We start from the raw sequence: 14,846 nt of genomic DNA on the forward strand, positions 1-14,846 counted from the left end.
GGGCCCCACCAGCTTCACCGGGTTGCTCAGCCCGGTGTTCAGCAAACAGTGGCTGCAGTCGTGTTTATATGGGACCCTCTAACCGGCTGTAGCTGTGCCTGGGCCTGTCTGCGACGGAAGCGCCCTCCCCCTACACCGCACAGCCGCCAGGCCCGCGCTGATCCCGCCTCCACTGCTCCCTCCGACCGGCTGGCGGACAGGCGGACAGGCGGACAGCTGCTAGGCTGGGCCGGAGGGATGCCCTGCAATGAAGACCCAGTGAAAGAGCAAAGGAGAAAGGGATTCTTTTCAAGAAGGAAAAAGAGATGTCCTGCTCCCCTCCCCCACCTTACCCGCAAGGCAAATGATAAACGAGCAAAACTGGATCTGTACAATAAAATTCCAAGAATCAATGGTTTCAAAGGAGGAGTCCTCACAAAAGATCCCCTCCAAAAAACAGGCAAAGGCTATGAAAAAAACAACTCCCAAAAGTATGTGACGCATTAATAAGCAGGTTAACTGCTAGGCAAAGGAATGCTCATTAAAACAAGACACCATCTGGGCATCAAGGCACCCAAATGCAAGTATTATTCATTCATTTATTTAAAAACAAACAAACAAACAAAAAACCCTTAAGAGATACAACCAAGATCCAGGTGAATGTAACTGCATCCAACAGCGGGTAAACTGAAAACCCCTGGCAATTTTCAGAGGGTAACTCAGAGAACAAAACTGGATAAAAACTGAAATGTGATTTCAAAACAGTTTCCTGGAGTGCTTCACCTTTTATGTCTGAAAGCCTCATCAGAGCTGGGGCGCTGGCCTTTCCCCATCACTTGTCTTCATGTGCTTATTGTTCAATCAGCCGACTGGTAACCATCAGTCACGTGCACTTGTAAGTTCTTTTCGGCAAATGTGTTCTTTTTAAACTTCCAAGTCTTGCCATGACTGTCAGCCTGACGCATTGGTGCCTCGATATCTAACTCCAGCTCCACGCCAACCCAACACACACTTTTGTTTGGTAATTGTCATTACATACATGCAATCCTACCGGATGTCTCTCCTTTGAATGATAACTATAGTCCTTGCAATCATCCTATTAGCATATAGTAGCAATAAAAAAAATCTTTACAAGGGTGACAGGACTCAAGCTCAAGGCTCACAGTCCTACGCAGGCACAGATGGCATGTGAGGCTTCAAAGGCTCCTTCCTACCCTCTGACCTGGTAAAACCACCTTCTAGGAATTTCTTCTGAGAAAGCTCCCCATGATGAACAAGATTTATGGACAAGGATGAACGTCACTGCATTATTCATGCAACTGGAAACTGGAAAGGACTTCAGTGCTCGGCCACACGGAAATGGCCAGAACAAATTACAATGGCCCGGTGATGTATTTTAATTGTGTTTTGTACAAAATGCGAAAATGAAGTGAAAACACAGGATGCTCAACACAGTCTCCTCCCAGTTTTAATTTTTATCTATCTGTGGCGGCAATCTATCCAGCCAAAGAAAAGAAATGGGAAGGAAATGCTCTGGCATTTAGCGTTGAAAACATCCCAGGTGGTGCAAATCATTTCTCTGATACCGTGCTTCCCTGAAAATAAGACGTAGCCGGACAATCAGTTCTAATGCGTCTTTTGGAGCAAAAATTAATATAAGACCCGGTATAGTATAATATGATACAATATAAGACCGGGTCTAATATTAAGTTTTGCTCCAAAAGACTCCGTAGAGACGCTTGTCCGGCTAGTTCTTGTTTTCGGGGGAACAGGGTAAGCATCTGCATCTAGAATATAGAGAGAACACTTAAACTCAATAATAAAAAGGCAAACAACCCAATTTTTAAATGGGCAAAGGACGTGAAAAGACATTTCTCCAGAGAAGACATCCAAGTGCCCAATAAACCTATGAAAAGATGCTCCCTGTCATTGCCATCAGAGAAATGCAATCCACAGCCACAATAAGACCCCACTTCACACCCTCTAGGGTGGCTAGAAGCAAAAGGACAGACCTGACAAGGAGGAGCAGGAGAACGTCAAGTGGGGCAGTAGCTTGGGAAACCAGTCTGGCAATTGCTCAAATGGTTAAAAAGTCACCATATGACCCAGCCAATTCTACTCCTAGAGAAACAAAAACATTTGTCCGCACAAAATCTTGTACATTAATATCCACAGCAGCGTTATTCATAATAGCCCGAGTGGAAACAACCCAAATGTGCACCAACGGATGAATAAATAACATGTCCCATGCAATGGAACATACGCTCAGCAATAACTAGGAACGACGTACCAATATGTGTGTGAACTTGGAAAACATCACGCTAAATCAAAGAAGCCAGACACAAAAGGCCACATACCGGTATTAGATTCCACTTATATGAAATGTCCGGCAGCTAATGAGACAGAAAGCAGATCAGCAGTTACTGCTTTGGTCAGAAGGTGGATGGGGCGGGGCTTGGAGGCGATGGCGAAGGGTACAGGCTTTCTTTTGGGGGTAATGAAAATGTCATAAAATTGACTGTGATGATAGATGTACAACCGTGCAAAACTGAAAACCAATGAGGTGCACACTTTGAATGAGGGAAATGTGCGTGAATTATATCTCAAGCTGTTTTTTAAAAAATTCCAGATGGTGAAATTAACAAGTGCTTTTTATTTTCTTCTTTAGACTTTCCAACTGTTTTTTCTTTTCTTTTCTTTTTTTTTTGTTTGCAATGAACAGACCCAACTTTTAAAGTCAGAAGAGAATCAAGGTAGTGATCCTTCCCTTAGTTACACCTGTGCTGGCTTCCAGGGTGACGCTCACCCTTCTCCCCCAGGGCCCGCCATCACCAGCTCCATGAGAGGGGAGGGAGGGAGACGCCCGTAGCACAAGCTCATTCAGCTTGGTGGTAGGCTGGAGATGGAATCTCCATTTCCCCAGAACCCCAACCCTTTCTGTGAATAACGACTTCACACAGCAAGTGGGGGTGGGGAGGGCAGGGGCACAACCAAGCAGGTCTCTTCACCTGCCCTCGCCAGAGGTGTCACTCTGCCCCTCCAAGCTACAGAGGCGGCAGAGGAGAGCAGCAGGAGCCCTGTCCTGAGTGCCAGGCCATTCCTCTCCAGCCTCGTTTGTAAAACAAGGAAGTTATCCTCCACCCCTGGTAATCCAGACTCTGGAGATGGGATGGGGCCTGTGTCAGCCCCAGAAACTCTTGGCTGGGTGGTCAAGGAGCAGAGGCATTTGGATGGAACAGACGGGTGGCCCTGCCTTCTGATGCCTGCTCCACCCACAGGGCTCACCAGCCTAGCGTGTCTTCCCCAGGACCAGAGAGGGTCATGTGCTATCAGACACGGGAACTCGGGGCCGGGTCATGGAGGGCACCACCTCTGCCCCTCCTCCATCCTAATGGAACTTGACATTCACTGAGCGAGCGCCTGCCCTGTGTCTGGAGCTGTGATGGGGACACAGCAGTGACGGCCCTGCCCTCGGAGGGCTCAGTCTCCAGACAGGGACAACCCAGAGTGGGCAGGGCTGGGACAGGGGAGCCCAGAAAAGCACAGCACTGCAGATCCCAAGGGCTGAGCCCACGCCCAGCAGGGAAGAAGTCCCTCCAGGGGAATGTAGCACTTTCTGGTCACTTTGGTCACATTGGAGAGAGCTAGGGCAGGAAGCAAGGACCGCAAGCCCACAGAAGAAGGGGGCTACAGGACAAGGAATGAGACGGAGGAAGAGGAGAGGAGAGAGGATGGCGGCCGGTGCTGGGTGGCTGGATGCCAGGGACTTCCTCCAGCTCCTCCTGTGACACACCTTGTTGTTTGGGGGGTGGGGAATCGGGTCACTTGCCACAAAGGTAGAAAGGCGAATCAGTTACCAGAACCTGGACTCTCTCGGCCCCACCCCCTGATGGGGAAGAGGTCCTGGGACCCACTCACTTCCCTAAATGGTGGGAGTGACCTATGCAGAGAGAAAAACACACGCAGTGGGAAAGGATCTCAGACACCATCTTGTTGCACAGAGAGGGCAATGCCTCGGCCTACAACCCACAGCAAGCCAACAGCAAAGACAGGTCTGCGTCTCAGTCCTGCACCTACCTGCAATCAGCCTGCAATCTACCACGCTGGCCAGCTCATGGCTCTGCCAGATCTGGCAGGGGAACACCAGAGGCAGACTTGGTGTCCTCCCCTCTTCATGCTTCTCTCCCGGACCTGGGCTGCACGAGGGCAGGGCCTGCCTAGTACCTAAAGCCCAGCATCTCACAATGCTTTTCCCCACCAACCAGAGAAGCTCCTGCTCAGGGCCACGCACAGTGCCGTGTGTGGGCACCGGGGACACAGTGGCACCACACGAAACCTTTCCCACTCCCGCCCTCATGCTGCCTACAGTCTAGGGGCCGAGAGAGAAAATCGGGAGGCTTGCAGCTAAACAGCTCACTGACTACCTGACGGGAACGGCTTTAGAGGGCCAGGGAGAACGGGTTTGCTGGTACTTAAAGGACGAGCTAGAGCCGTGAGAGCAAGGCCAGCACTCCAGGACAGGACATGGGGCGCTCTTCCAATGTTCTAGGAACTGAAAGGAAGCCACCACACTTGAACCCAAGGAGAGCATGGAAAAGGATGATACCAGACATGGTCAGTGAGGATGGCAGGCGACAGGCCACCTAAGCTGGTGCAGGGACCCTGGACTGTGTGTGAAAAGCAGTGGGGAGAAGGTCACAAGGTGTCATCTGAAGCAGGGGAGTAACGGGTCTGCTTTTTTGAGACTGTAGAAGGAGCACCAGCGAGTTGGGAGAGCAGCCAGGGCTCCACCTGGAACAGGGAGCGCCAAGTGGAGACCAACAGGTATGTGTTGGTGAGGAAGCGAATGAAGAAATGGATGAGTGAGCAAACGATCCAACGAACGACACGTCCCCGCTGACCTCTTCAAGATCCCCAGCCTTTTGGAGGCCCCAGCCTGGGGTGCTCGTTAGCAGACCCCCTTTGCCCAGAGTCCCTAACATGCCTGGGTGTGTTCAGTGGTTTGGCTCCTCTGGGGAGCCGGATAGACAAGATGCTTCTGGATCCAGGGGGGGAGAAGGCCCCAAACAAGTAACAACAGTGTGAGGAGGTGCCATGGGAACCTGGGAGGGTACAGCAGCACTACGGGGACTGGGAGTGCCTCGCGGAGGGGGTCACGCGTGAGCCAGCATGAAAGCATGACAGGTGATGGTCGGGAAAGGAAGGAGACCGGAGAAGGGCATGCTGAGCAGAGGGAACAGCAGAGGGAACCACCAGCGGGGGTCAGGAGGGTCAGCCCAGTGGGAAGGGCCTCCCGCCAGGCTAAGGGGTGTAGCTTTCTCCTGTGGTTATGAAGGAGGGGGCAGAGGATGAGAACCATTCCTTCCGGTTTGATGGAGGCTCCTTCCCTTACTCTCTGTGTGGTCTTGGCACCCCCCGCACCCCCACACACCTCGCCTCGGCTTGTCCCCTCTGGCTGCTGTGAACATTCAATGAGTAAATGTATGTGCAGAGCTCAGACCCGGAAGAGCTCCTAACAGTGGCCTGCGATTATCCCCATCATGGTCACCAGTACCATCCAGAAGCAGGACCCCTCCCCTGGGTCACTTCCTACTGTTTGCTTTCGCCCCCTGGGAGCCCCTCCTGCCCTGCTGCTCTGAGGAACCAGTGAGTTCAGCTGTGAAGGTGCTTTGCTTTGCACAGAGGGGAGGGCTGCACAGCCCACGAGCGGCTCTCCCACTATGTGCTGACAGCAACTGGCACCCCACGAAGACTGTGGAGAGATGGAGGGGTGGGTGTGAAGGTGGCACACGAGTCCAATCCCAATAGGTTCCAACATGGGCCCGCCTACCCCACCAGGGAGGGCACCCCTGCTGGGATCCAAAGAGGCCTCCAGAGCATCCAACTGCTGGGCTCCCACCCAGGCTTCTGCCGGAAAGGGAGAGGGCGGCAGGCAAGTCACAGGCGACACCTCCAAACGGCAGAGTGGGAGGGACACCAGTGGGCCAAAGCCCAAGCCTCAGGCTGCCTCAGACACGAGGCCCACTGGGGGCTCCATGGTCTCCATCTGGAAATCCTTGGGCCAGGTGTGTTCTAGAATTCAGAATTCCCTGGATTTTGCAAGAGTGATAGGATACCTATATTATGCTAAGACCCCAGCAGGGTCTGGAACCATTTTTATTGCTTTCTGGATCTGAGAAGTGTGGGACCTAAAGGGACCACACAGGTGAAGCCACTTGCTGAGGTCACATGGTGGTGAGGGAGAGGTGTGAGCAGCTGACTGCACAGCCTGCGAGCTGCCAACACCCCACCCAAAGGCAGGATGAACTGCCGGTGGGGGGAGACGGAGGAGAGAATGGTGGGGGAACACTACCACCTTCGCAGTGTTACAGGAAACGCTGGTGAGGCCAAAACCTTCTGGGAAGGGGAGGACTGTCCAGCTAAACCTGATGAATAAATCGGTGAAGTGAAATGTCAGCTGTTAGCCACTGTGGGGCCTTCCACGCCCAGGGCCTCACTCACCCTCCTCCATGCCAGCCCCTGGAAGGTTCTCTGAAAAACAGCAGGCATGCCCCTTCTGAAATCCCTCTGCTGGCTCCACGCTGCCCTCAGGCTGACACCGCCCACGAGGCCCCACCTCTGACCCTCCGGCCTCCATCCCCCAAACCCCCTCCAGCAAGACTGGCTTTTTTCTGTTCCTCACACGCGCCTCCGTCCACCGCTGAGACTCTGCACACCCTTCCGACTGCTCCTCACCTGGCTGATTCCCACGGCCGCCTTAGACCCCACGGCCCTTCCTCCTGGAAGCCACTTCTGCCCTGCGGCCGGCGCACACTCTGTGAGCTCTTCCTAATCAGAGTCCCGGGCACCGTGGTTTCATTAGAACCATTTACGGTGTGTCTTCCTCTCTCCACTGTGACCTCCACGGGGGCAGGGACTGGGTCTGGTTGCTCCCCGGACCCCCCCCCCCACCGGGCATGGCCATGCCCCGCTGAAGGAACAGGTCACAGGATCAGAGGTGCGGATTCCACCAGGACGTACTGAGCACCTACCACGTACCAGACACAGGGTAGCACAAGAAGAACTCAGGCCAAAGGTTAGAGGAAGGACCCCATGCTGAGGACAGAGGGGTGGCACTGGCCTCCCTGGACACCTGTCCAAGAACCACACACAGTGAAGCTCCTCCTGAGCGCCGACTGGGCCGGGCCCTTAACCCGATCGGTTTTTCATCCCTGCTACAACACTGCAAGGCCACAACCGTCACTTCTGTTTGTAAAGGGTTATGGGTTATTGACGAAGAAATACACGGCCCGCGGACAGAATGCAGCAACTTGCCAAAGTGCGTGCAGCCAGTACACAGGGGACGAGGGCAGGCTCCAGAGCCCGACTGCCTGGGTTAGAATCCCAGCTCAGCCACTTACTGGCTCTGTGACCACAGGTAAGTTACTTCACCTCTGTGCCTCCATTTTCTCATCAGTACATTGGAAAGAATAGCACTTACCTCCTATGGTTGTGAGATTTAACTGAGATAATACACGAAAGGCACCGCCCCGTGGCGGGCACACGGAAGGCAATGAGTGGTAACAATGAAGGTCACGCAGAGAGCAGGGATGTCAACCCCGGCCCCTCGACACCCCACCGCAGCAGGCTGCCTTTCCAAGTCAGACTTCTGCAGTTACCTCAAGGCAGACGTTTCAATGCTCACCTCACAATTTGCTCTCAAACCTGTCTGAGGTCAACCCCTGCCATCCTTGAACTGAAGTCCAGAAGACAGGCTTGGGATTGAGTGCTGAGCAGCTGAGCTGAACACAGAGCCTTGCACAGAAGAACAGCCAAACCCTGGGGAGCTTTGTAGGAACAGATTCCCGGCCCCCTACTCCCAGCGGCTGCCTCTTACAGCCAGTCCAGCCCGGAGCCCCACGGTTAATACTTTCGGCGCCAAAAGACTGACGGACAGTAGCCATCCCGTCTCGCTCCCAGAACACACAAGCACCCCTACTGACCCCCTCAATGACCATTCGCTGAGCGCCTATTGTGTGCTAGACGTGCGTGCGTCTCTCTGGGGCTCAGGGCGGTGCCAAGGCCTGCCTGCCGGTCTCTGAGGAAGGGCCCCTGCCCTGGCACATACCAGATTAACTACTCCAAAGAGCTTTCTCCCAAATGCCACCAAGGGTATGAGGAAAATCCTCATTCCTGTGACATTTACCCAGCGCCCGAGCCCTCTCGTGTGCCAGACTGAGGTCACAGAGGTGACTTACAGTCTTTGCCCTTGAAGAGGGAAATACGACGCGAACACGAGTTGAGAGCTGAAGGTGGAAAGAATGAGGGCAGCCTGCCTGAGTGTGAGTGTGCAAAGGGGCTGGCCTGGCAGAGCCAGCCTCACACCAGGGCAGAGGGCTGGGTGCGAGGGCCCATCCACAGGGCGGACTCGCTCAGGGAGCAGCAGACACTTGTCCAGAGTCATCAGCGGGTCTCTCAAGAGCCTGGGGCTGACACTCCGAGTCTAGAATCTTGGAGCCCTCGAGGCCTCTCGGACTGGTGGGCCAACACACACTAATTCAGTTTCAGCTCACGAGGTCGGGCAACTTGCTCAGTCACCCAGCTTGTAACAGACAGAATCAGGCCTGGAGCCCAAGGTCTCTCCCATGTCCCTGACGGCTAGGTGCTCAGCTCAGAGGAGGAGGCCCCTGAGAGGACAGCAGGATTCTGATGGGGGAGGCACTGGGGGGAGGTATGGGTGCAAACACACAACAGAGGCACAAAGCAAACTAAAAGGTTGGGGACTGCAGGTGGGGGGAGAGGACCGGTGACGGCAGGAAAAGCAAGGGAGACATCTGAGCATTCGCTGTGGATTCTGGTATCTTCCTCATCGTCAGCCTATCAGGAGGCACTGTTGCTGCCAGCTGCATTTTATGGACAGAAAACTTGTGGACAGAGAGAACTGCGAGTCACAGCGGATGGCCCAGCATCACACGGCAGAGTCCACGTGCCATCGCCGGCAGTGGGAGGTGAGTTGGGCCCAGATGGCAATCTGGGCAAAAGCATGCAAGCCACCCCCACGACCCCACTGCCTACTCCCAGCAACACCACCACTTCTGCTCCAACCAGCCGCCTTGTAACCAGAGCCTCTACCACTGACAGGTGCATTTTTACCTGTCCAACCAGTTTCAAGGACTAAAATTTGCAGCTCAAGTTTCAATGAGAACAAACTGTAAGTAATTTCCACTCTCTTTGATCCCCATTTAAGAACACCGTGGCCACTGCCCCCATCAACCCCCTCCATCCTCCCCAAGCTCAGGTGGCCAGAGGTAGCAAAATATGGGACCCCTTCACTTTGCAAACATCTCCACTTCACACCAGGAATTTCCTGGTGGGCAAACCTTCCCCTCCCCCACTGCTGGACTGCCTCTCCAGGCTGGCGGTCAGGGAGTGGGGAATGAGTCATGGCAGGCCTGGAAGGAGGGGGAGACAAGCCTCCCAGACTGTGGCCCTGTCACATGCTTTCCGAGGCCTGCCTTGCAAACCCCGAGCAGCTGGGACTGGGGAGACAGCTGGGCCTTGGGTCATTCTTGCAGTTTGGTCTGGAAAGGTTCCTGGTACAAGTCGGCCTTGGCCCTCAAAAGAACTGGGCGCACAGGCCTGCCACCAGGGGAGGGGGTGGGGTGGGGTGCAGCCAGCTAGCCCCTCCTGCTCTGGTGCCCACTTCCACCCCCCACCCCTCCCAGGAGGGCAGAGCGCACACATGCCCAGCCTGGCAGTACTAAGGCATTGTCCGCCACTCACAAGTTCCATCCACCTCCTCCCTGAGCTTCTCCCAATTACATGCAACTGCGGAGGTACATGCCACCCGCTCAGACACCTGGGTGGGAGCAGGGCAGGATCGTTATCTCACAGATGAAGAAACAAACAGCTCAGCAAGGAGTGCACCTTGCTGGAGGCCACAGCGCACTGCTCCAGGGCTGGCCTGGCCCCCCCATCCAGACCGGCTGCACATAGGCCCCCAGCGCTCACCAACCGTAAGCACTGCATGTCCTTTAAGACACGAAGGACGGACCTTGTCAGTGCGCCCATTCTGGCGGGGGACAGACCACCAATGTGAAGACAAACGTGGAACGTCACATCAGCTGCCATTGGCGCCATGGGGAAACTAAGCAGGCCCCAGGCGTTGGGGCAGGTGGGGACACTGTGACATGGGAGCCAGGGAAGGCACTCTGTGCCCTGGGAGGCCTGGACCCCTCCCTCGCAACCTCCCTCTTCCACAGCATCTCACCTCCAGGAAGCCTCCGACATGAGACCTTGCTGGGGCTCCTGCCCTCAAGCAGACACCCCCAAGGCTCCCACCCAGCGGGGTCACCCCTCGGGCTCGTCTCAGCCCTCCTCCACCCCAGCCAGAGGCTCTGCAGGTCCCCACTGAGCTCTCTTCCCAGCAAGGCTCTGCTGAGCGGGCGCCCTGTGCTGGGCTCCGGTTCCTCGTGCTTCCTCCCAGCCCACAGGTGCACCTCTCGGCCGGGCAACTTCTGCATCTCTACGATGGAAGCGCGGCTTCTGAATGACCTCTCTCCCACCTCAACCCTGCCAGCTCCTCCCTCACCCTTGGCCTCGGAGTTGTGTCACCACAACAGGCCCACCTCCCTTCCCACTAGGTCCACAGCTCAAATGACACCCCCTGCGCTTTTCCAAGGTTCACAGACCAACGCCAACAAATCCCCTTCCCCTCCTCCACACCCAACCAACTGCTCCCTGCCCCTAGCGAGACCCTCTGGCCTCTCAAGGTAGCTCCTTGGCCCAACTTTCCTCTCTTCTATAGCCTGGCCAGCCTCCACCTCCCTCGGTGCCACGCCAGCCAATAACTCCACTGTCCTCCCCAGGCGCAGAGGCCAGCCACCTGCTGCCCTCCAATTTCCTATCCTGCAAATTCCCTCGTCCATACTCATCCACCTCACCAAAGACGCCTCCCCTTCCCCGGGCCCACGATCACCCAACTCCTTTACCGCCAGACTATTCCTCAACCTTTTTCCCCAGCCAAGACAGACTAACTCTTCCAGCCTGTAAATTGACCCATTTCTCCATAGCATCACCTCTCCATGTCAGACCCACGGACTCCTCCGGAGTGCGAGTGCTAAGGGCCCCTCTCTAAACTTCCTGAAATGAGAGACTCCCCTAGCCTGTAAGCGATCACCACCTCCACCCCTTACCCAGGGCAGACCAATCAGCTCCTCCCTGCCAGACTCGCAGGGACCCTCTTTCTCAATGTTCTTCCCTCCCCTGAAACTCCTTCACTGCCTCTCCAAGACCGCCCATGAAAAACAAAAGTGAATTTGTCTGGATAACAGCAGCTGCTATTTATGTGGCAGGAATTTACAAGGACTATCTTATTTAATCTTCACAACTACCTCATGGTAGAAATTAGCACCTCCATTTGCAGAGAAAGAAACCAGGAGGCTCAGAGAGGAAAAATGGCTTACTCAAAGCCAGACAGCTGGTTACACACAGCTGCTCCTCTTCTGAGAACCAGCAGACCAAAAACTGTAGCCCACCCCATCCGTGACAAACTCCCCAGCTGCGCCACCATGACTTGCCAGCCCACAAACTGACCACCTTCCCTTCCCCTTGCCCCAGGCTCACTAACTGACCCTCTCCTGGAAGCTTGTGAAGCAGAAACATCCAAGCCCCAACCCTGCGAACCAACTCCTCTAGACTGGCCCTTAAAACGTCCAATATCGTCTAATATCACCCCTAAAATGACCAACAATAACTGCAACTTCATGAAGGCTCATCCTGGCCAATCACTTTTCACACACAATATTATTTAGTCCTCTCTTAAACCCTGTGGCATGGGTATTATCACCCACTTTACAGATAGGAAAACTGAGGCTCTCAGAGGCGTTAGGTAACCAGCCTGAGGTCATGAAGTGGGTAAATGGGAGTCAGGATTTGAACTGGAGTCTGCTCTTCACCATCCTGCTCAGCCCGTCCAGGTCTTTCCCCCCTTCCTGCTCTGAACTCTCTGGACTGGACGCCATGCTACAGCCAGGTCCCATTTTGAGTCTTCCCTTCCTGGGTCCCAGTCCCCCAAACCCTCTAACTCCAAAGTGACCTTCTATCTCTGGGGCATTGAGCCCAGGGACTTGCCTGGCTCCCAATACCAAGATTCTTAAATTAACCCCCATCTCTTTAACAATAACTAGCCAAGCTGGCATTTATGGCGGGCTCTCTGTGTGTTCAGCTTCCAGTCACCATGTTTCTCACTCTCATATCAAAGCCACCAATCCCTCCAATGCCCAGACAGTTCCTCCTCTTTCCCTGGGACCAACAGACCAACTTCTATATAAAGCCAAGGCCAGTCTGCTCCCTGTCCCCACCGGCTCCACCCCAGTAAGACTGACAGCCTTCTCCAGCACAGAAACAGGCTCAACGCTGCCATACACCTGTAGAGTGACTTCCCACCTTCCCAGCCCTATGGGCTAAGGACACTCGTCTAGCTGCCCTTTCAGTTCCAACACTGACTGACCCTCTCCAGGGGACCTATAATCCACGGATTTGCTTCCTCTCCCAACACCTCAAACCACCAAACTTTTTCAATGTTCTCACTTTCTACTGACCAGCAACTCCAATTCCCAACTCTTTCTGGGGGGCCAGGGAAGACCCTTCATCTGCTCCTGAATGACCGACAATGTTCTGTCTCTCTTTTTGGGAGGAAAGGAAGAGGCATGAAGTCAATTTTCTTCTTCTCAATGCCAAGAGCTAACACGTCCTCTGACTATCTCAACCACCCCCAAATTGACCACCACCTCTGCTCCCTTTCTGGGAGTTTGTTTACCTTGCCTCCCTCTTCCCACACCCCGATTTACCGACTCCTCTACAGCCACAGCCCAACTTTATTCTTCTTCCTCCTTTCAGCCAAGAAAGTGAGCTGAATGACCACCTCTGGTCCAGAGGCTTGCCGACCAGGAATTTAACCCCTTCCCAACCCCATGGGCCCAATAAACTCCTCCACTGACCTTTCAGCGCCGTTGTTGGTTGGCCCTTCCTTCCTTACTGCTCTATCCTTCTTTGGGGAAATTATGAACTCAAAGGCTACCGCCTTTCCAATCTCCCAAGACACCAAACTTTAATTGCTCATTTTTTTAATTCCTAAAACGATCACATTCAGCGTCCCTCGGGGCGGGGAGAAGAGTGAACATGAACTAGCTACTTTTAACCTACCCCACCCAGTAGCCACCACCCGCTCCTCTCTAACACCCTCCAGCTGTAAACTGATGACTGCCTCCTTAAATCATCACTAGGTGCAACTTATTGAGCGCCACCTCGGTGCTGGGCGCTGCACCGACTCCCGAGACCCCCACAAGCCCGCCCCCGCGCCCGAACTGTAGCTACCGTGTCTCCAAGGATCTTTCGGTTCCACCGCTCCGGACACGATATCCTCGTCGGAGGGGAACGTGACGCGCTTGGCCGCAGCCTTGAGGCGCCCATCGGCTGGGGGCGATGCGGGACTAGGAGACCGGGCCTGGGCGAGGGCCTCCTCGGCGTCTCCGTCCGCGCCCGGCCCGGGCGGCGCCTCCTGCGGCGGGATCTCCATCGCCGCCGCCGCCGCCTCCTCACGGGGGCCCCGGGGACATGCCCCGGGCCCCGGACTTGTCTCTCCGGGCCCGCCCGCCGTCCCGGGGCATGGGCTCCGCAGCTGCTTCAGGCGCCGCCTCCGTCCGCTCTCCTGGTCGTCGTAGTCGTCGCCGGGAGCCTGAGCGCGCCTCCCCCGAGCCCCGCGTGCGCCTGCTCGTTCGCAGCCGCACTTTCGTTAAGGGCCGGTGAGCCCGCCGCGCACAAAGAAAAGCAGAAAATCGATTTAAGCTATTTGCAGGTAGAGTTGCCTCGCATATTACTGAAGTGGGGAACAAAAGATAGCAAGAGCCACTGGAAAAAGAAACGTGAGCACTGAATCTGCAGAGCCGGAACTGCAGAACATGAGGGGAGGGGCGAAATGGACGCGGTCTCCCAGAGCAGCGCGCAAGCGCGAACCTGAGTCGCCCCCACCCCGCCTCCTCGCCTCCATCTGGATAACTGAAGTTCGGGCCAGCACACATTCGTCACGCGCTCAGAAAATAGAGAAGGGAGTGGAGTTGATAGAAATAAAAAACATCTGCTTGGCGGGGCTAAGCCAACTGATAAGGAGAGAAGTAAAGGGGTGGAGAACTTGAAGGGCGACAGGAGCTGTGTTGAATATATGAGTACAGGTGATTAATGCTTCGTCTACCTGGAGACTAACCTTATGCCCCCTTGCTAGTCTCTAGCCTTCCACTTGCAGACTGCAGTTTCATCAATAATTCGCTGTATTTGGGTAGCCTTGTATATAAGATACAACTTAAATTTATAGACTAAAATAAATGAGCTCATGAGGAGTATTATAGTCTTGACTTCAAAAAAGAAAAAGAAAAAAAACTGGGCGAGGAAAGGAATTCCAAAACTAAGGGACGAATCTGCCAATCAAAATACGGGGCAATGGAGCAGGTAGATCACCAAGCCCCAAGCCAACCAGCGTGAGCTTAAGCCACGCCCCCTAGTGCTCAACTGAATCGCTTAATTAATATTCTCCTCCGCACTTTCGCCATGCTTTCCCAGCTCATCCAGCAAGTTGGGGAGAAAGGCGGGGCTAAAACCAAAAAAGGGGACTTGGGGAGGAGCGACGTCGTTGCCAAGGCAACTCGAGAGCTAGGCCAAGGACTCGCCAGAAGTGGCGTTGTGAATGGACGCGGGAGATGAAACTTTACACTTGCCTTCAGCAGCATAGGCCACCGCACTTTCGTGACTGAAGACAACCGAAGCAAATCTCATCTATATTGAATGGAATCTTCACTTACATTCTGAAGTTAGTGGAATTACAAAGGGAGCAG

At 54.5% G+C, this 14,846-nt stretch overlaps 1 protein-coding gene across 1 annotated transcript in view; it reads right to left on the bottom strand.

Annotated features, from left to right (window-relative positions):
* Positions 1 to 13,892, bottom strand: part of PPP1R37 (protein phosphatase 1 regulatory subunit 37) — a 41,151-nt gene extending 27,259 nt beyond the window's left edge. Inside the window, exon 1 of the mRNA XM_074314151.1 lies at positions 13,336 to 13,892. Within this exon, the coding sequence (XP_074170252.1) occupies positions 13,336 to 13,537 (202 nt within the window). The 5' untranslated portion in view covers positions 13,538 to 13,892. The remainder of the gene's footprint in view (positions 1 to 13,335) is intronic.
* Between the last annotated feature and the right edge of the window lie 954 nt (positions 13,893 to 14,846).

This window comes from Rhinolophus sinicus, linkage group LG11 (assembly GCF_036562045.2).
Source record: "Rhinolophus sinicus isolate RSC01 linkage group LG11, ASM3656204v1, whole genome shotgun sequence".
NCBI lineage: Eukaryota > Metazoa > Chordata > Mammalia > Chiroptera > Rhinolophidae > Rhinolophus > Rhinolophus sinicus.